At 37.8% G+C, this 20,612-nt stretch overlaps 5 protein-coding genes across 6 annotated transcripts in view; 3 read left to right on the top strand and 2 right to left on the bottom strand.

Annotated features, from left to right (window-relative positions):
* The window catches only part of LOC129795542 (histidine-rich glycoprotein-like), a 446,033-nt gene that overhangs the window by 127,829 nt on the left and 297,592 nt on the right, over nt 1-20,612 (bottom strand). The gene's annotated exons all lie outside the window — the stretch shown is intronic.
* On the top strand, nt 1,257-2,130 carry LOC129795735 (uncharacterized). Its single transcript, XM_055837213.1, has 3 exons — nt 1,257-1,487; nt 1,549-1,784; nt 1,912-2,130. The coding sequence occupies exons 1-3, from the start codon at nt 1,436-1,438 to the stop codon at nt 2,074-2,076; spliced, it is 453 nt and encodes a 150-aa protein (XP_055693188.1). The 5' UTR covers nt 1,257-1,435; the 3' UTR covers nt 2,077-2,130.
* On the bottom strand, nt 1,868-7,075 carry LOC129795463 (DNA polymerase delta catalytic subunit). Its single transcript, XM_055836756.1, has 4 exons — nt 6,964-7,075; nt 6,779-6,884; nt 5,020-6,716; nt 1,868-3,536 (listed from the first exon to the last, which is right to left on the bottom strand). The coding sequence occupies exons 1-4, from the start codon at nt 7,017-7,019 to the stop codon at nt 2,117-2,119; spliced, it is 3,279 nt and encodes a 1,092-aa protein (XP_055692731.1). The 5' UTR covers nt 7,020-7,075; the 3' UTR covers nt 1,868-2,116.
* Nucleotides 7,188-9,128, top strand: LOC129795546 (uncharacterized). Its single transcript, XM_055836934.1, has 2 exons — nt 7,188-7,337; nt 7,405-9,128. Exon 2 carries the CDS (start codon nt 7,420-7,422, stop codon nt 9,064-9,066), a length of 1,647 nt encoding a protein of 548 aa, XP_055692909.1. The 5' UTR covers nt 7,188-7,337; nt 7,405-7,419; the 3' UTR covers nt 9,067-9,128.
* On the top strand, nt 11,266-14,884 carry LOC129795715 (uncharacterized). Its single transcript, XM_055837191.1, has 3 exons — nt 11,266-11,617; nt 13,843-14,104; nt 14,176-14,884. Exons 1-3 carry the CDS (start codon nt 11,407-11,409, stop codon nt 14,264-14,266), a joined length of 564 nt encoding a protein of 187 aa, XP_055693166.1. The 5' UTR covers nt 11,266-11,406; the 3' UTR covers nt 14,267-14,884.

Here is a 20,612-nt window from a genome sequence, read left to right as displayed (position 1 = left end):
GGCTAGTCCCTAAGAAAATGTAATTTGTAAATTCACTGTAAGAAAAACAAATGGATAAAAATACTGTAAATTCATCCCCAAAACTATTCCTTAAGGAAGCATTAAAAAATCCATGGATTGAATGTAAAAAAAAAGTTATAATTGATCCAAAAAAATACAGGTGTTTGTGCAAAGAAAAAATGTCGAAAATTTCTTTTATTAAACACAAAAACAAGACTAGTTGTGACTGAATATTGCGTGGCTTTGGAGTATTTTTTCTGCTATTCCTTTGGCGCATTTAAATTGTATTTGAGTGTGCATCCGAGGAAGGCAGCATTGAGCAGCTGGGCTCGCATTGCACCCTCCCTATGCTGGTCCCTCGTTGTACCCTTCACCCTCATCATATTCCCGAGTCTGTGGTAGATGTCTATGGCTCGTAGTGGTGCACATCGACTGCCAATGTCCGGAAATTGATTTTCCCCCCAATCATTCCCAGCTGCATCTCTGCCCCATGCTTCTCCAGTCATCTCACTAGGAAGCATCCTGTTATCACTGCGAAAAGCAACCAGAAGATAAAGCAAAAACATAAAAAAAACTTATCGCGGTTATGTTGGGAATTTATGTTTGTATGTATGTTACTCACTTTGTTAAAGAACAATCGCGTACAGCACAACCGTCCACGTCCACTCGTTCTGCATTAACTGAACGCCAGTCTCGCACCACAAGGATCAACCCTCGCGCTCCCTGTAAATAGACACCCAAAGAACAACTAAGCAGAGGGGAAGAGATAGCGGCGAGGGGGAGATTTGTGTTGTGTGTGACAAACGAGCATTTCGTTTTGGTGTTTGATTTGGGTTTTTACTCGTAGGACATTTTTTTTCTGCTTGCTTTCCGCAAACACACTCATTGTCCTTTAGTGGGTGGGGTGGCAAAAAATCCCCTTCACAGCCTTCATCGTGATGAATACCACCATCAGCTTTAATTAGCCACCCCCCCCCCCCATTACCTCCAGATCCTCCGGATTTGTATTCATATTCAGTCAGAGAATGGTCAATGGGGGCTGTGGTGATGTATTTTTAGAGCTAAAACGTTCATATATTGATATTTTTTTGTGAGAAAATAGAAAAAAAATGAGAAAATTAGAGTAAAATCTGTTGGTTGTTCGTTACGTACGTTACGTATAAAATAAAATGGAAGAAATCGCAAAATCTTCGTCCCGCTTACAGCGCCACCACAAAGATTTTATAATTGTCGTTATTTTGAGGTTATGTTTGTTTGTTTTTACCGGGCGAGTGTTTCTTCAGTAAAATTTCCTGGTACAGAGAGATCCTCGTGAATTTACATTGTCCCTCCTCCACAGAACTGGCAGGAAGTGCGAGCAGATTTTAAAATAAGAGTTCCTTACGTCAAAATTAAAGAAATCTTCCGGAATATAAGAGAATTTCCCGGCGAAACGATGCAAAAGACTGAACTGGAACAACTTCAGGAGGATTTCGAAAAGACAAGGGGTAAAGATTCCTTGGAACAAGGAACTAAGAATCAATAATAATAAAAAAAATGTATTTGCAGCGGAAATGCAAAAGGAACTCGAAAAGCTTCCAAAATCATTAGAAATGATGCAGAATTTGCAGAAGAAAGTCAACCTGTTGCAGGAGAAGAATAAAGCTGTTCTCAGTGCTCAGCTGAATGAGGAGCCTGAGGTGTCAGGGGAAACTATTAAAGCCTACATGGAGTGTATTTGTAATTTTGCAGAATTAATCAAGCTGAAGGAGAGCAATGGAAGTCCGTTATCTTCCGCTGAAATTGTGAGTATGGGAATATATTCTTCCTCCTGGCCACGGGAAAGATTTTCTTCCCTAGAGCATCACAAAAAAATCAAAGAAAGACATTTTATTAAGAATTAATTTTTATTTCATATTTTTTCTACAAAAGAAAACGACAAAAGAAAAACTGGAAAATGAAGCAACAAAAATCAAAATGGTTACAGACTACCTTGGAGAGGCTTCAGCCTCCTTTGATCTCTCAATTAATGGCTCCGATGGAGATTCAGAGAGTAATTCATCCTTTTCCCCCAATAACACCTTTGAAGGGATGTAGTTGAAGGAAGCAAATAAAATATTTATGTGAAAAAGAAAATTTACCACGAGAGGACCCCAAAACGTTTAACTCTCTTAACTTGCGTATCGAGATCCATGCGGACCTTGCTGCGCATGTAGAAAATCGGGCAATCCTTGCTTGTGCAGATGACCTCCTCATGGAGGGATTCCTGACAGTGTTGACATTCCGTCCAGAGTCTGCAGAATTTCTCCTCGAGTGACTGCTGCAATCGCAATTCCTTCCAGTAGTATTCCGTCTCCTTGCTTTTGCAGTGCTTGCACAGAGCCTTGGTTTGATCTGCCTCCGGAAGGACAGCCCGACAAGCCAGGCAAGTTTCCTTTTTACGCGTAAACGCCGCCAAGGCGCCCACTTTGGACGTTACGAGGGTTTTTGTGCGCGTATGTTCGCCATGAAGGAGAATCGATTCAGCTTTCTTCCCCAGGATTGGCTCAAAAATCCTCAAAAGGGGCTTTGACAGTTGATTCTCCAGGTAGTACTTGTAGTCAATGGGAATACAATTCTCCAGCACGTATATGGGATCCTCAGCACGTGCTGATGATGGTTGATTCTTAGCCCCAGCAATGATCACATAGGGAACACGATCCCCTAGCTTTGGCGCCGTTCCCGGATCGCGTTTCTTCATCTTCTCCGCCAGGAGGACGTGTGACTGTGCAGCTGCATAGTCCGTCTTTGCCAGCTCCTTGGTGATCACCAGCTGGGAGATATCAATGCGATTGCATAGCAAATCAGCAATTACCTGCTTCGCATACTCCACAGCCCCATCGGGATTGCGATCAATCAGCAATTTCTGCAGGCACGTATTGATGAGATTCGCCACGAGCGGCGAATTATCCCGGCGCACTGTTTCAATGCCCTTGCAGTCCATCTTGTCGTACTTATCGGCACGCGTGAAGTACAACCCAGCGTAGCGTTTCTTATTGATCAACAAATAGGGGAAGTAGACCTTCTCAAATTCCAACTTGATCGGCTTCACGAAGCGATTACTCACAAATTCCGCTGCTTCCCTACCCAATTCCATACTCCTCTCCAGTGAACTCACCCCAAATTTCACCATCACCGAATCCGTATCCCCGTAAATGACAACGGCGTCATTTTCATACCCATTCGCAACGGTGTAGTGTTGCTCCACTTCGTACTTTGTCTGCTCAATCATAGTACGTCCGTACGCAGTGACGCTGGAACTAATCTCAAGGCATGGAAGTTTACCCACCTGCGCCCCAGTGAAGCCATAAACGGAATTGGCGCTGATTTTCAGTGCCAACTGTCGTCCATCGAGGACACTACGCTTGAAAGGGTCTGTTTCACTCTTCAGCTCCGCTTTGGCACGCTTTCGTGCCGCCAGGAGGGATTCAAGGATCTCCGGGAGGAGCCCCTTGCGCACGGAGGATTTTACAAAGTAACAATTTGCCGGGGTTTTAGCCACAGATTCTTCCGGAATGCTGCAATGAAAGGAAAAAATGGAGATCATCCCATTAGGGACTCACAGTCGTAGTTTTCTAAGCAAAAAATTGATGGTTTTTCATGAATTTTCCTAAAATAAATTCTTTTCAAATTCAAATTCTGGCTGGGTGTGACTTTTTAGATTCTTTTAGTCATCCTAGTTTCATATTCAATCCATTAAATCATGGGAAATAGGATATTTTGCAAAAAGGATACTTCCGCCATTACATAACCTATAAACTTTTCTGGCTTAATTTTTGTCATGGAGTGAAATTGTCGGAAAATTGTGAAAGGACATGGCCACAAATGCTCAGCGAATGTACCCCTATTAGATTTCGCTCAAAATCGCAGGATATCTTGTTTAAGGCATTAGAAAGAAAGTCCAGGTGAGCAACTTGAAGTTTGTACACTTTTTGAATAAGTTTATCTTCCCGGAATGGTTTGATGTGCTTCCCGGAAAGTACCATAAGTGGCTAGAAGTTGTGCAGGAGGACTGCCAATTGCATCAAGAAGTTTCTAAGGGATCTTAGGAAGTTCCTTTTCAACACCTGGCTCATCCTTGATTACATTTAGGGGTCCAAATCAGTCCATTTAGGAAGTTTTCTTTGCAATTGCATGAAGCATTTTTATAGACTCAGATTTTGACCCCTAAATGACATCAAGGATTAGCCGGGTGTTGAAAAGGAACTTCCTGAGATGCCTTAGAAACTTCCTGATGCAATGGGCAGGATGACTACACAACCTCCAGTCACTTATGGCACTTTCCGGGAAGCACATCAAACCATTCCGGGAAGACAAACTTATTCAAAAAGTGTACAAACTTCAAGTTGCTGTCCAGGTGGTCCCAGACCGGGGCAGTTCCCGGTTTGGCCGCTAGAGGTCATGGAAGGTCATATTTTTCTATTAGGAGGGCGATTTTCACATTTTTCAAACGACTATATTTTTAATACTATTCGTCCGATTGTCGTGATTTTTTAGTATGTTATAGAGGACATTGAGATCTTTCCAACGATAGGTCGATGACCGCTCTAGGTGAAGTAGAACCCGAGATATAGATTTCTGTAGTTAACACTTATTTTAATTTTCAAGTTTCTTTTCTTCAAGTAGGTTTTGTGCTAGATATCTGTCTGAAATCTGTTGGAAACTGCTTAAAAGTCGATTTTGATTATTAAAAATGGCCGCCATTTTGTAATAAAGGTTTATCGACTTGAAAAACTAGGAATAAGACCTTCCAAAGACTACTCGTACATAGATTTGCGAATAGAGACAAATCTGATTGCATGTTCTACTGATTTGTAGTGTAGGAAGTGTTTCTAAGATCAGATTTCGACAGTAATATGTTCTTGTGTCACGATTAGAAGAAGATTCTAGTAGAGGAACTGCAGTAGTCGTCTGAGGATTACATACTGAACGGTTTACTGATCTGAAAAATACGTAATCTGAAGGCAGCAACCCTCTAGCTTGCTTTCTGCTTGTACTAACCTGAGTTGTGCTCGATCTTTTGGCATGAGAAGTGTGGTGTAGCAGAGATTGTGAGCCATCATGATACTCGGGTATAGGGAAGCAAAATCCAGTGTGGCAATTGGATCGCCGTAGTAGCCACACTTTGGCTCAATCACCGTCGCCCCTTCGTATTGTTCATCCGACGCCCCGCCTCCGTGCGTTGGGATTAGGTAGTGATTCTCCTTGGCTTTGCGCAACAGCTGACTCATCACTTTGATTTGCTGCCCTCGTGTAAGGAGGCACGACAGGGGGACTCCTGTGACACGAGCCATTTCCATGTAGTTCACAATGCACATGAGCTTATTGAGGAGACGCAACGGGAGGTAGGCATCCTTGAGGCAGTACATGGCCAAACGACGACGCGTCTGCTCATCGCCACGCTGAAGATCGCTGATTATGCTGTGGTGGACGTCTTCCTTCTGCTCCTGCATGAAGTGATAACTCACAGCGTTGAGGGAGTACGAGCGGAGTTTGTAGTCGCGCAGGAGGACGTGCAGGAGGTCAAAGGGTACACGTCCTTCAAAATTCACCACTTTATTCTCACGTCTGCCCATTTGACGACTCTGCAGCACCGAGTCCCGGATGACAGATGGGCGATTCTTGATGCGCCCCAAGAATTCAAATCCCTGCACTTTGAGGTGCTTTGCTCGGTTCAGGAGGTAGGGGAAGTCAAAGTTGTTGATATTGTACCCCGTGAGGACGTCTGGATCGACTTCCCGGACAAAATTCGACCATGCCGTGAGGAGATCACTTTCGCGCTTGAATGTTAGTACTTGGGTGCCCACAATGGGGGCGCATGTGTCCAGTGTGAAGACATTCCGGATAAATGGCTCCGTTTCACCCTGCCGGATGACCATGTTGGCAATTTGAATGACTGGATCGTGATTTGGCTCCGGAAAGATTCCTTTGCGCCCCGCGCATTCAATGTCAAAGCTCAGGATACGCATTGGGGCTACTTTTGACCATTCCCCCTCGGGGGTCCACGAAATGAAATCACACCACGAGACGTCAACTTCAATTTGGCACCGGGACTCCATGCGTGGGGGCACATCTCGTGTCCGGAGGCGCCACTTTCCCGCGGGAATCTCAATCCAATTGCACCCCACAATTGAGGCGTCCACCATGAAGCGAATATCAAAGTCAATATTACTCTCAAACACCCGACAATCCTGAAAGTCAAATCCCTGGCAAATGACTTCCCTTTCAAGGATTCTCTTCACGGAGGCCAGGAGACGTGGTAGGGCCAGGGTGACCTTGATAAATGGCACGAGATCATCCCCGTGGTAACCCATAATTGTCCTAGCTTGCACCAGGGTGACCTGCAGGACAGCTTCCTGGACTTTTTCGCGATTTGATCGCATATCGCTGAGAACAGCCCTATCGAGTCCTGCCTTGAACATTTGACAGTGTCCAGCTGTGAATCCTCGCGGCGCTGCCACATATAGGTACGGAGTAAATCCATGGGCATGGCAACACACGGAATTCCCATCCATTGTCACTCCGTACATCCGGAAGATGGAAACAGGACCCACCTGTGAGCCGGGCATCCCAGCCATTGGCTGCCCGGTGTAATGATCAATTTCAAGTTGCTGAAAAATCAGTGGGTCTGTCTTTGGGTCCAGAGGTGGAACAGCAGGACGTGTCCACTTAATGCATGATTCTGTATCCTCTGGTCCCTGAAATTAAAGATTTTTATTGGAATTTTCTTCACAGGAGAAAATCAATGGGAAAGTCTAACCTCTACATTCTGCAGTTGTGGCTCTTCAACCTCAGGAAGATCCTCCAATTCAAGGTCATTCTCAAAATCAGCCAAATCTTCATCTGCATCCTCTTCATCGTTGGCCCTGTGTGTGGGGAAATCAGGAAATTGTTAAGGAATTAAAGAAAAAAAATCAAACATTGGGGAATCAGAGCAAACTTTACTTGAACTTTTTATTCCCATTTTGCGGTTTATTTGGAAATTTTCGCTTGGAATCCATTGCAAGGCACACTGAGGTTTCTAATTTATTACTTTTAAGATTAATTTTTCAACAATTTCACGTATTTTTTGATAATTTAGCGAAGAAAATTCAACAATTTCCGTATTTCATCACAAAATTCACGATCAGCTGATAAATTGGCGCGATGATGCTAAACAAAGTTCCGAAAAATTCCGGAAAATCTTGAGTTGTCAATTTTGACAGCTGACTTTGTTTATTATGAAAAAAATGCAAAAAATTGAAGAATTTTCACATTTTTCTCAGTTTTTCTCAAAATTTTTCACTTTTTTCCACTCAAGGAAGCTTTAATTGAAGAAAGTGAGTTATTATTCATAAGAAAAAATTTAATTAAGAGTTCTTAAGTGAAAAACATTTTCATTTTCAGGTGAAAAAAAGAAAAATGTACGCGGATGGTTTTAAATACTGGTTGGCTTATTCGAAAAATGATATAAAGTACTACCGTTGCTGCCTACACAAGAAACAATGCCCCGGGAGGTGTGTCGTGGAGGATGGGCGAACAGTACGGATAACAACAGAGCACAATCATGATCCGGAACCGGATAAAATAGTCGTGGAGAAGTTCCGGAAAGTCCTAACACGACGAGCAGCAACGGAGACAACGGATCTGCACAATATCTACTGGGAGGAGGCATCGCACAGGCATGGGGAGGCAGCTCTGCTGTATAGCTACAATCTTGCCGAGAGTGCAATGCGAAAGGCGCGACGGAAGCAACTCCCAACGATTCCAACGACAATCCGGGAATTGACGGAAGCACTCAAAGTGTCGGATCTGTTTCGCGTTACCTGTGGCAATCGCAAAGAGCAATTCTATCGAACGACAATAGAGCTGGAGGAGGGGAGTTGTGTCATCTTTATCCATGGGAAAACCCTGCAGGCTGTTGGGAAGATTGAGGAGATGCACGTGGATGCATCTGTGGAGTGTATGGCAAAGCCACGAGGGTATCTCCTGACAATTCATGCAGTTCAGGGGCACAAGGGGGTCCCGGTGATGTTTGCCTTCATTACAACTAAATCCCAGTCATCGTTTGCAGCTGTTTTTGCATATTTGCGCGAAAACTACCCCGTTCAGGTGCTTCCAACGATAATTTTGGCTAATTTTGATGCAGCAATGCACTTTGGTTTGGTCTACACATTCCCCGAGGCTAACATCAAAGCATCGTGGTTTCACTACACAGACGCCGTTGTTGGGCGCCTCAAGGCACTGCGGTTGCAGCGTGAAATAGCCAAAGGACATGGGGCGTGTGCCCTCCGGATGCTCCTTGTCTTGCCCTTCCTCCCAGCTGATCACATGGCAGCTGGCTTGATGGCGCTGAAGAAGTGGATGCAGGAGAAGAAAGTCTACACGGTGGGACTTTCATCCATCTGCACGTACGTCGAGCACGAATGGCTACGGGCTGTTGGGCCCGAGAAGATGTCAATGTTTGGGGAATCCCGGTGCACAAATAGCTACGTGCAGACGTTCAATCGTGAACTTATGGACACAATGGATGGGCGCACGACGATCATTTGGCACTTCCTGGACGCCCTCACGCACATTGCCACCAAAACCTACACAAAACTCATGCGACGCGGCAAGGATGCCGGACTACCGGGCCCCAAGCCACCGCGTAAAACTCAAATGGCCACAGAGGAAATTATCCGTGTGGCAACGGAACAGTGGATTCGTACCCCATTGCACCTTCGCTCACCATTCCAATTCCTCCAGATGGCCAGCCATTGTATCAATGACAGCAACTACTCGGTCATTGTGAGTACAGTGTCCATCCCACCTGATGCCCCGGATGCACCACCAGCCCCAGCTGCAAAGAGGAAAGCCCCGGCAGAGCCGATCATTGACATCTTCAGCAATGTTTCCTTCATTGAAGCCCCACAAATTACAACGACGAGGTACATTTCATCTGATCCACCCCCACTGGCATTCTTCCCCAAAGTCTCCTCCCCGCAGAAGGTGCAGCGGGTGTCACGGTACCCCCAGGAACCACCACCACTTGTTCCCATTAGTCGATCCAACAGGAAAATATCATGAGGGCTCTCTCTATTTTATTAAAATTTGCTTTAATATCCATTAAATCTCTTTGAAATCAAAAATCTCATTTTTCTGCATTTTATTCAGTCTCTCTGGGATCATAAATCTGGTCAGAAAGTCCCCCAAGAAGCTCCCAAGAATACACAGAAAAAAAATCATTTCAACAAAACGATTTTTTACAGTGTACCTTTTCTCCGCATATTTCTGTATTCTCTTTTCATCGTATTCTTTCTCTCGTGCAGTTGCGCAATGGACTATTTAATAACAAACCACCTACGCGAGTCATTCACAACAAGGGGTGCAGCATTGCAAAATTTAAAGGTCAATTTTTTTTTATTTTTTCTTTATTTTCAAAATTAATTAAAAAAAATAGAAAATTTTCTTTGAAACAAAATTCACAAATTATTTGAATGAAAACTATTCAATTTCTTTTTATCATTTTTTAATTAAAATATTGAATTCATTAGAACCATTAGAACGGTTAATGTAAGAGTTTTTGACAGTTTTTTTTTTAAGAGAATCAATATAAAGAATTTATTAGAAATATAAAATATTCTTTTGACAAAATTTATTTTGATCATTCAAAATTTTATTTATTTTTTCCAGTTTCCTTTCCATTTCATCTATTTTCCTTTTGTTTATTTTATTGCTTTTTCTCTCGATTTTTTTTAAAGAATTTTCGGCACAATTTCAAGATTTTACATATTTATAATACTGATTCGACTGATTTAACCCTTTCGCGTTTTATGGATCGTACGTAGACCCAAACGTGAAACATTTTACTTTCCCATTTTATTATGAATTCAATTGTTTTTCCTATAGCTAGAAAGACATGTAATTCACGCAGAAGAAGTCGAAGAAGGCGTTTTGCCTGATAAATGTCCTTTGAGAAAATTCATAGAATAAATGAGCGCATATTTCAATATTTTCATGTTTCATTGGACGCGAAAGGGTTAAACGTTAAATATTAGATTTTCCTAAATAAATTGATTTTCCAAATAGAAAATTTCGAAAATTTATTACGCAAAAGAAGTCAAAGAAAACATTTTGATTAAGAAATGGTCCTCTATAGAACATGAGAATAAAATATCTCAAGGAAACGATAGAATATTTCACGTTTAGACCAATGTATGACCCTATAGAATGCGAAAGGGTTCATTTATAGGAGAATTTTGACGAATATTTTAGGAATTTCTTATAAGAAATTTAATCAAAAAATTTAGGCTCTACAAAGAAAAGGGAAACTATAGGCGTATAAGATTAACCCTTTAACGTCAACAGGATCTTATGCTGACCTAAACATGAAACTATTTATGTTTCAGAATTTAAATTAATTCAAATTGTTTTATAAGTTATAAATGTGTTAATCCACTGAAGGGATGTTATGACTGAGAAATGTTCTCTAAAAATATCCTTAGGATAAAATCATGTTGAAAAGATCAATGTTACAATATTCTTAACTCTCATTTTAGACGTGAAAGGGTTAATTAGGAATTTGAAAAATCGGTTGCGCAACTTCGGTTTTTAAATAAAAATTAATTGATTAAAATATCCGATTGAATTTATGTTTTTGAGTTCTCAAGTAATTCACATTCGCCTACTGAGTCATGAAAGGGTTAACGTTTTTATAGAAGATTTTTTCTGTGTACCTACAATTTTTGTGGCACTAAAGTGTGAAAAACCAAGTAAAAGAAAGAAAAGAAATAATAACAAAAAATATTAAAAATAATTTCTATTTTGGCCACCGTGGCCAACTTCAGTCCTCTGCATAAGTTTGATTCTTACTTTGCTCTTCGTTGTGTGAATAAATTAGAAAAAAATCATTAAATCATTCCGATATACTAATTTTACATTGAAGATACTGAATAACTAACTTTTCTTTATTTTTCTAAAAGTTTAGAATTTTCGATGGTATTTTGCATTTCGAATGCTACACCCCTTAGTCATGCACTTCTCATTTGTAATTTAATAAAGGTCGCCCAGAGCTGAATTGGGATCCCCCTCAGGGCACTCTCAGGTTCACTTACCTCACCCACTGCTGGATGCAGCAGGAAATTCTATCCTAATGGTTGCATGTTGTTGGAGAGAAGTTGGGCTGTTTTGCTTAGTTAAATATTGGGCAAAGGAAGCCCCCTCCCCGTACAGCTGGCTGAAAGTGTGCGCAGTCCACTCATCAGCATGATTTCGTCATCGCCCGCCGTGTGTTGACTTCAACAGAGCCACAGAGCGGCGGGAGTGGGTCGCCTGTGAGGCACCATCAAAGCGGAAAGCTTCACAGGCGTGCAGTTGAGAGTGGAAGTGCCGTGAAGTCGTACAATTTTCTGCTGCTGCAGCCACAACATGGAGGATACCGACAGATTAATTTCCCAAAATGGGAAGAAAGTGCTGCACCGCAGCAATGGACACAGCAATGGGGGCATGGATAAGAGGGTCGTGGGAACATTCACTGAGGAGCCCCTCTTCAAACCCCGCATCACAGAGCAGAGCCTCGCGGGGGTTCTCTTCCTCATCACCGTATTGATTCTCATCGGAAAGCTGACCTTCATGTTAAGTATGGAAGTTTCTGTTGAAATAACATCCCCCATCCTGCTTGGGCTATTTTTAAAAATCCGCGCGCAATTTTTCCAAAATGAAAAACCTTCAGAGCAAACAGAAAATTCATTTTTCCAATTTATTCGTAAAGAAGGAATATTTGTGGTGCGTATTTTGTGCTCCCAACACCGCAGGTTCAATTATTATTTCATCGCTGCTATATAGCATTCCCGTATGTGTCTGTATATCTATTCCATTGTGTAGCAGGGCAAACAAATCGATTTTCAACGACAACCACAACCGCAAAAGTGCTGAAAATGCTGAAAAAGTGTGGAAAGTGAAAGTTCATTGTGGTTGTTTCTTCATTTATTTGTATTATTATAAAATCAGAGGGGAATTTTGATTTACTGACCAACCAGACAATATTACTGAAGACAACCAAATGCACTGAATTGCAAGGGTCAAGGGCCACGAGAGGTCATTCACGGTAAAAAGTAAACCCGCTCTTCAGAACCATCTGTTTGTAGTCTGTTGGTCTAGTAGGGAAAACAAGAGCAGAAGAGCATACACAAAATAGCATCGATGACATCATATTAATTTATTAGATTAGATAAGACGATATAAGATAGAAAAAAAAATTAAAAATTTATCATTTAATGAATTGTTTACATTTTTTTTGTAAGAGTTACGTTAACTCTTTCACGATCGACAAGACTTTTTAATATTCTTATTGATTAAAGGATCATTTTTGATCAATTTCTTAAATCTATTTATTGATCTTCTTGACCCCAAAAGTATTAAAAATTAACCTAGGTCATTTAAGTTCTAGGATGTGTAGAAATCGAAGGTTATTCTGTATTCTAAAGTTTTTCCGTTTATTGTTTATTAACTCAAAGAAAATTTAATGAGTTTTATAAATTTTCTTTGTTTTTTAAAGACGATTTTTCACATTTTTTTTTAAATAAAAATTAATAAGAGTCATTTGACCCATATTTTTAAGGTAATATTTGAAGTTATCTTAACGTCTAATTTTTAAATTGTCAAGAAGTCATTTTTTAAGCTATTTTCTTAGATTTCACCTAAAAAATTCTAAAATTTTTTCTTTAACCGAATCTTTTCGACTTAATTGAAATTTAAATTTTCGACTTTAGTGAAATTTAAAAATTCTTATGCTATTTTTTAAGCTTTAAAAATTAACGATATAAACCAATTGTGCCCCTCATGCTTTCAATAAATTCTTCACAATTTTGTGGAATAATTTGTAATGACCATTTCAAAGGTTTTACCCATACTGCGTAAAATATTTTTTATCTTATAAAAAAAATTTTTGACGACTTTCAATAAAAGTTCATAAAATAAAAAAAAATTACACTAAATAAGGCCCTAAAATTGCTAAACATACTAAATATATAAAAATGGACAAATCTGTGTTTTTAATTATTTTAAAATTAGAAAATTAGAGTTATTAAATACTATTCGGAAGCAAAAACAAAAAAAAACCGAATGAATATAATAAAGAAATAATCGTAAAATCATAAAAAAATGGTCATGAAAGGGTTAACATGTAGGTAGTCTTTAAAGTTTTTATTTTATAAATATTTTTTAAAAAGAATTTCAACAAAAACACATTGAAGTTAAGGCCATTTTTTTTTAAATCAGACTAATTAATAACGGACCTTTCTTAATAATAAACTTAAATAATAGAAAAGAAAATAAATTTATAGAGATTTTAAAGATCTATAAATATTTGAATGGAACACTGAAACCTTGACCGATTTACGAGTCTTAAGATATTTTTTTTCACCTACAAAATTTTAGAATTGACTAACTCAACCCCAGTATCCCCTAAATTCTTTCTATTGCGACGGCTGAATAAATATATTTTACTGTAATCATCGACCACCCTATGCATCATCCGTATCTATTTTTAATCCCAAATATTTTCTTCGGCAAAATGCTCCCAAAACAAGCTGCGTTATAATGAAAACAAATCATTATTTCTCGATGAAATTCCTTCATCAATAGCTCCCAATAAAATGCCAAAAATATCTCAAATATTGATTTAAATTCTGATTTTTGAGGCTGAAGGTGTTTCGCGCGATAGTGAATGATAAAAGCGCAAAATTTAATTATCTCGCCACATGCAGAATGAAGTCATCGCGCCGCGTTTGGAAATTGAAAATAGCTTCGTGGTCATACCAGATGCTCAAGTACACCGCAAAATATTTACTTTTTTTTTTACAGAGTCATCCGTTCAATCTGCACTTGAGTGGCGACAACTTGTGAGGGCGATGTGGATAGATCCAGCTACGGGGCAGGAGTACATGAAATACTACTGGGAATCGGGCTTCCGTGGGCAATATCTCATTTGGCCACTTCTCTGTGGATTGGCTGCATTTGCTTTCTCATGGATAATCACGTACTTTGATAGCAGAGTCCCAGGAATTGATCCTCCAATGCCAAACTTCTTTGGATCATCTTCAAATTCGCGAAGATATTCATCACAGTAATTAATTTTTATTGTTTAGAAATTTAAAGAATATTAAAAAATATTTTTTAATTCATTTTAATTTTCAGGAGGAGCACAGGGTGGTCTCTGGCCTACCAGACGAGCTTCCTCACGGGGCTTCTTACATTTTTCGTCTTCCTCATAAGTCACAAATTATAGAGGAAAATGAAATCATTTTTTGAATCATTTATTACTTAATTTATTTTAAGACTAATTCTTTAGTCTGCGATAGCGGGTATTAGATGTAAAAAATAATAAATATTCCAACATTTTGTATTTATGCTTCTTATCATCGCTCTAATTTATTTTAATTTTCATTTATAATTAGTTTGTAAAATGTGACTAAAAAGGAAAGAAAAAAAAACTCCCACGACATTAAAAATTCTCTCGCATTTGGTAAACAAATACCATATTAATATTTTCTTTTCACAGCTTAAATTAATTATTTTTTGTACGTATGCGTGTTAATTAAGTTGAGGAAATGGAAAGAAATTCATATTTTGACATCACAAAATGCAAATAAATTTAAATTAAAAAAAATATTTGAGCTGCTTCTTCAGAAGCTTTATGAATAAATTTCTCGAAAAAATGCAATTGAAATTCCAAAAGATCATGCTGCAATGTTAGAGGAAATAGAGAATTAGAAGAATTAATGTATTATATTGTTAAAGCTTTCTGTGAGACATTCAAAAGAGAATTCTGTAAATAAGAACAATAAAATTATTCTTTTGGGAGTGCCTCTCCAAAGGTAAATTCCGATGGAACCTTTGTGATTAATATCTGTGTTTTATTTCAAACAAAAACAGTAAAACAATGCCTATTTGAACGTTTTTATGGATATAAAAAATGTTTAGCAATCTTGGGAGTCTTCTATTTAATTCATTTAATTAGATTTAATAATTTTATTTATGGCCTGATGAAGGAGTCGAGAAAATCACATTTTTCAGGCACCTGCTGGAAAGGCTAGAAATCTCTCTTTCTTTTAAAAAATTGAAAAGAAAATAAAATTTTCGTCTTAACAGCTAAATTCAAATCTTAGAAACAAAAAATATAATAATGACGTCATTGTTTCAATTTTTAGATAAACCTTTATCGAGTCTGTGAGAATTTCTGGGGATTTTCTTATTTGATTTTCTACCTTTTCTTGTTTTATTGAGTGCCGAGCTTTTTTGCCATGTAAATAGATTTTTTATTCTAAATCCGGTAAAAAATCATCTAAAGATTGAAAGAAAAAATTCGAAAAATTTGATAGAGTTTTCTTAGTTTTCTTTAGCTTTAAATGTTTTTTTTAAAGGATTTTCAATAAAGTTTTAATTAATTGGATGATTTTTAAACAGTTTTAATCAAGTTCTTTTAGTTCAATGAATTTAATAGGACGTTTAGAACACATTTATTCTGATCATTCACCCTGATTTTGTTCTAAGCCTTCTAAATCTAAACTAAACAAATCTTTTATTAAAACCTTCTCAATGAAAAATTAATTCCTTCACAATTTAATTTAACGTCTCATGATTTTCTTAAATTCATTCAAAAATTTATTAGAGGAAAAATAAAGAAAATTAAATTATTTTGTTTGCCCGCTCTTATCAAAATTACTATTTTTCCCATATTTGCAATGGGTACGTATGTGGTTTGTATCAGTGATGTGAATAATAGAGAATTCTGACACATTGAGACAGTTGTGATTCCAGCCGGGTTGTTCATTATTATAATTTCCAATCAATCAGCTGCGAAATGTTAAAAAATCACTGACTATTGACTAAATTAATCGACTAAATAATGTGCAAAGTGTCCAACTAGGCCCCTCATCTTGACCTTTAGTGCAGAATAGGTGAGAAATTGACGGTGAAACTGGGATATTTACGTGAAAAACTGAACCACAAAGAACCAAACAAAATTCTGACATAACAATTGGGGGGCTCTTGGCTTGATCCTGCAAGGTTGTCCCCCTCACACTTAAATACCCCCCGCTGTCCGGACACTAACCTCTCTCAGGGGTAATCTTTGACATCTTCCCTCCTTTGCAGGCTATGGTGGCTTACGTAACATCCGAGTGACCCTGATTGGAGGATACTTGCGCTACATTGCCGAAGAGGAACTTCGCACACCAAGGAGGGACGTCTTTGTTTCCTTTTTTTGCAGACACTGCACAGGACACCTTTTGGGAGCTCTCGTGTCGCAGAAAAAGACAACACATTCAAGCTGGAGCGCCTCCCGGAATATCTAAAGGATACGGTGGATTGGTTTATGGGGTGAGTCTACCTTCTTTTTTTTTTCTTGTACTCCTCATCCTCAATGTTTGATGATGTCACGAGGGAATGGGGTTACTGTGTTGTCGTCCACCCTGTTGGGAGTTTTTGTTTTTTTTTCGAGGAATTCCTTTGAGAGATTTAAAGGAATTCCATCTCACAGAGCTGAAGAGAGAATCACTGCTAACCGGGTGAAAATATGTTGACGGAGTGTAACAATGCGACAGATGCGAACGTCGAAGAAGCCGTACAACATTTATATTTCATTAAGAATTTTTGCACTCCTCCTCTGGGCTCTCTGCTTGGGTGACAATTGTCCCCTCAGTTGCTTCTGTGCCACTGTGAGACGAAGAACACGCTTAGAGATTCTTAAAATAAAAAGAATGTTTAGTTATTTGATAAATCGACCCGGAGTACTCTTCACGAAGGCATCCGTGAGGTATTCCGTGATATCCAGTAGTGGCGGTACATCCCTGACCATTGATGACACTGTTACGTGTTTCTGTAGGTAAATAAAACTCGCCCCCAGGAGGAAATCCTCCATGAAAAACAGGGACATTCCACCACATCGTTTAAACTTTATTTTTTTCACCAACATCACCACGTTAATCGAATTAAGGTCAAATTGGTTCAGAGCATTGCGCAAATTTTATGATCTCCATCCAATATTGGTTCCAATTCCCCCATCTGATGTGTCTGCCTAATAACTGATTCATCCCCCATTATTTATCGGGCTCCACGCAGCCTCTCTCATTATAAATGCTAATATAATTCTATGCGCTATCAATTTTTCTTCTCCCATGATGATCAGGCGGGGAAATTCATTTAAAATAAAAAAAAGCCGCAGCACCAGCTGACACATACATTAGCATCTTTGCCACAATTATCAAGAAATTTAATTATTTTTGACATGTTCTTGCAAAATTTGTCTACCACCGTTTAATCTTTGGGTAAAAGCCTGGAAATCATGCGTGTAAATTCCTCACGTTGTCGTTAATTTGAACACCTTTTCTTATTTTCCTGCGGTAATCACTCTAACTTAGAATACATTACAAACATGACCTGTGGGCCCATTAAGTGAGATGATCTTGAACTCTGACCTTGGGAATGATTCTCAAAAATCATAATAAAATCATAATTAATTGTTTTCAGCATTGCTTTTCGAGTTATAGGGGAACGTGGCCCAATTGCGACCCCCTAAATTCTGTTTCAGGAGGATTGAAAAAAGTCATATTAAAATGAATTAAATCTTTCCAAGTTTGGTACCATTGGAAAGGTCATTTAATAAGCTAACTTTGTTCTATAGATGCAAACATTCTAACTCTTACCTGTTCTGAGTAATAATCGAATTTAGTAATTTGAGAAGGTTTTAAAGTACTTTTTCAGAGCTGTCACTAGCTGGCGCTAATATCGTGAAAAATACGTGCATTTTTTTTTTAGCTGAAACAACCTAATTTAACTCATTTAACTTATCTATTGGGTCATCTCGAAATGGATGTCGCAACCAAGTAAAAAAAATTTCCGTTTGACATTTGCTTGGTTAATGGGTAACCCAATAAAAATTTCTCCTTGTTGAAGATTGCGTTGAAATTCGATTTATTAGTTCAAATAAGATGTAAAAAATTTAGATTTATAGTATTTAAAATTAGTTGGTAGTAACCAAACTACTTTTTATTAAGTGTATATTTGTAAGGACTAAACTGGTACTCGCTGCCAATTCGTCTTTCAATATAGACATAAAATCTAATCTATCTAATTTATTGTGATAAACTTTACATCTTTGTGTAAGGCAAATCAATTACTTTAGATTCGTCAAAAGAAAATTTGGAAAAACTTTTCCTTTTTGAGAGAAAATTACGGTCAAAATTTGAGGTTAGGGTTTTTGGTCCTCCGGTGTTAACTTTATTTTTGTTGATATATTTTTCAAATATTTATTTAATTATGCAACATAAGATAGTTTTATTGTTTTCTATATACATTCCTATTTAAATAACTTTTTTTACGTTGAGGTCCGGCTTATTCTAAAAATTGTATTACGCTATGTGTAATTAATATATGGAAAACATACGTGAAAACAATGAATTAAGTGTAAAAAATAATTACTCTTCTCGCAAAAATAAACCCAGTTGGACTAAGATTTTATTACGTTCTTAACCGTTCAGACCTGACTGTATTTAAATAAGTAATAATTTATTTTTATTCAATTTCACTATTTTTTCTTTGAAGAAAGAAAATTAAGTCACACCTTTTAAATTTCGGTAAAATCTTTAAAATATATATCTTTAAAGTCTTTTAAAGTTTGGTTCTGTCCGAAGAAAGAAATTCTACTAAAATACCCATCAAATAATGCTTAAACGCATATGCTTTATGCATTTAAATAGATTATGAGTTACAATAGAAGCGTAGTCAGCGTAGGTTTTTTGTTGCAATTTTTGAGTTAATATTTCTTCTGATTTTTCTTGATTAATTCTATTTGGAATTATGACCTAATTAGCTTTTTATTTTTAAAATGTTTTCTGATCTTCTAAAATATTTTATTTCTCGTCAATAAATATTTTTTAAATGATGTGATATCTCGAATAACTCTGAATAAACTCCTTTATATTCTCTACTGTGTAAGTGCTGCAGCTAATCATAAAAAACAAAGTGCAAATTCACCCTATGCTCCTCTATGATTTTTTTTTATCCACCTGGCTAGTTTTGTGGTCCTTTGCACATGCATTGCAGATAAGAAAAAATTTACAATTTAAGCACAATCTGACTGCTCCTTTCCCTCTCGCAGTCTTGCTCTCTCTCTTTACAATCAGATATCACGATCTTGGGATTATTTATAGCTATGTGACAGAGAGGAGAAAAAAATCATATATAGGTCAATTGTTTTCGACGGGGGGTTGTGGGGTCAAATTGCTATAAATCGTGCACATTTTCCGTCCAGGAAGGACAACTTGTGTGGTTTATATACATGTGGAAATCATGTGGAATTTTGTGGTTTGATGTGAGATGGGGTGCCAGCAGGATGTAAAATAAAATTGAGGTATATCCTATGTTATGCGATAACTCTCTAAATTGATGCGTTTGTGGGATTTCCTCATAATAATTGTCTGATATGTGTATATATAGCAATGGAGTGCCTAATTTAATTATTTGCAATCAAAAGGATAATGTTTTTGATACATGATACCGCAATCTGTCGTGATTTATCGGCGTGGTGTAAAGTAGGAAGATAGGGGAACTAAATTGTTGTGTTGTTGTGTGTGGAAATTGGAGTTAAAACGCCAATGTTTGGAGTTGGCCTTTTGAGGAAAGAGAGAGGGAAATGTTGGAGGAATGAGATTGTGAGCGTGCCTCAGCTATAAGTTTAGTAATGTTTGTTGGGGAATGAAACATTTCAAATGTAAGCGGTATATACCAGAGTGTAGGGAAATCTGGGGCTGAGAGATATTTTTTTTGGAGAAAAGGTTTTAGAAAAAAAAATTTTTGATTAAGAAAAACCAAGGGGTGTTTATCCGCAGAGTATTTTGGTTTTTATGGCAAATCATCTGAATATTTCCGAAGATCTCAATATTTTAATTCACATGAACATGCCATGCTAAAAATAAGTAAATTAAAATGAAATAAAAACGAAAAAAAAGAATAGGCTCCTTTAAGGGTTGAATTTACTAAATTTCGTCTCGAATTTAGTCATTTTCAGGCTTAAATTTAATTTTTTTAAACCTCTTGTTCCTCAATCTGTGCGGTTTTAGGACTATAAACTAAATATAAATTTTTCGTCTTCCATTTCTTCTTTTTTTTAAGGTTAAAATTACTACTTTTTGGCTTGAATTTACATGATTTTATTCCTTTTTGGGGTTAATTTAATTTTTTTATGCTTCTGCTCCTCTGATCCATTTTGAGAGGAAAAATAAATATTTTGATTTATTTGGCGAATCATGCGAATACAGTCATACCCCGCATAATCAAGTCTTGGTTAAACTCTTCTTACCCATTAAAACTAATGCGTAAGAAGAGTTTAACCAAGACTTGATTAAGCGGGGTATGACTGTATTAGGAAATATTCCGAATATTTCCGAAAATCCGAATAATTTAAAGTAGATAAACACCCCTTGAGATAAACTTTTCTTGAAGACCTGAAGAAGAATTTGAATGAATTCGAAACGTCTTTTGATAACGCAGAGAAACCTTTTTTTTCATAAGATTTTCTGTCTATTCCAATGGGAAAATGAGTTTTCAAGTCATTTTCAAAAGAAAATAATTTT

This window comes from Lutzomyia longipalpis, chromosome 4 (assembly GCF_024334085.1).
Source record: "Lutzomyia longipalpis isolate SR_M1_2022 chromosome 4, ASM2433408v1".
NCBI classification, from domain to species: Eukaryota; Metazoa; Arthropoda; class Insecta; order Diptera; family Psychodidae; genus Lutzomyia; species Lutzomyia longipalpis.
This window is presented reverse-complemented; position numbering and strand designations above follow the sequence as displayed.

What these genes read in the sequence shown, in the direction of transcription:
- LOC129795735 (XM_055837213.1), top strand. Translation starts at nt 1,436, where the DNA reads ATGCAAAAGACTGAACTGGAACAACTTCAGGAGGATTTCGAAAAGACA. An exon ending in GGATTTCGAAAAGACAAGGG is followed by an intron (nt 1,488 to 1,548) that starts GTAAAGATTCCT and finishes ATGTATTTGCAG; the next exon opens with CGGAAATGCAAAAGGAACTC. An exon ending in CGTTATCTTCCGCTGAAATT is followed by an intron (nt 1,785 to 1,911) that starts GTGAGTATGGGA and finishes TTTCTACAAAAG; the next exon opens with AAAACGACAAAAGAAAAACT.
- LOC129795463 (XM_055836756.1), bottom strand. Translation starts at nt 7,019, where the DNA reads ATGGATTCCAAGCGAAAATTTCCAAATAAACCGCAAAATGGGAATAAA. An exon ending in AATGGGAATAAAAAGTTCAA is followed by an intron (nt 6,885 to 6,963) that starts GTAAAGTTTGCT and finishes CCCCACACACAG; the next exon opens with GGCCAACGATGAAGAGGATG. An exon ending in AAAGATCGAGCACAACTCAG is followed by an intron (nt 3,537 to 5,019) that starts GTTAGTACAAGC and finishes CTTTCATTGCAG; the next exon opens with CATTCCGGAAGAATCTGTGG.
- LOC129795546 (XM_055836934.1), top strand. Translation starts at nt 7,420, where the DNA reads ATGTACGCGGATGGTTTTAAATACTGGTTGGCTTATTCGAAAAATGAT.
- LOC129795715 (XM_055837191.1), top strand. Translation starts at nt 11,407, where the DNA reads ATGGAGGATACCGACAGATTAATTTCCCAAAATGGGAAGAAAGTGCTG. An exon ending in AAAGCTGACCTTCATGTTAA is followed by an intron (nt 11,618 to 13,842) that starts GTATGGAAGTTT and finishes TTTTTTTTACAG; the next exon opens with AGTCATCCGTTCAATCTGCA. An exon ending in TCGCGAAGATATTCATCACA is followed by an intron (nt 14,105 to 14,175) that starts GTAATTAATTTT and finishes TTTAATTTTCAG; the next exon opens with GAGGAGCACAGGGTGGTCTC.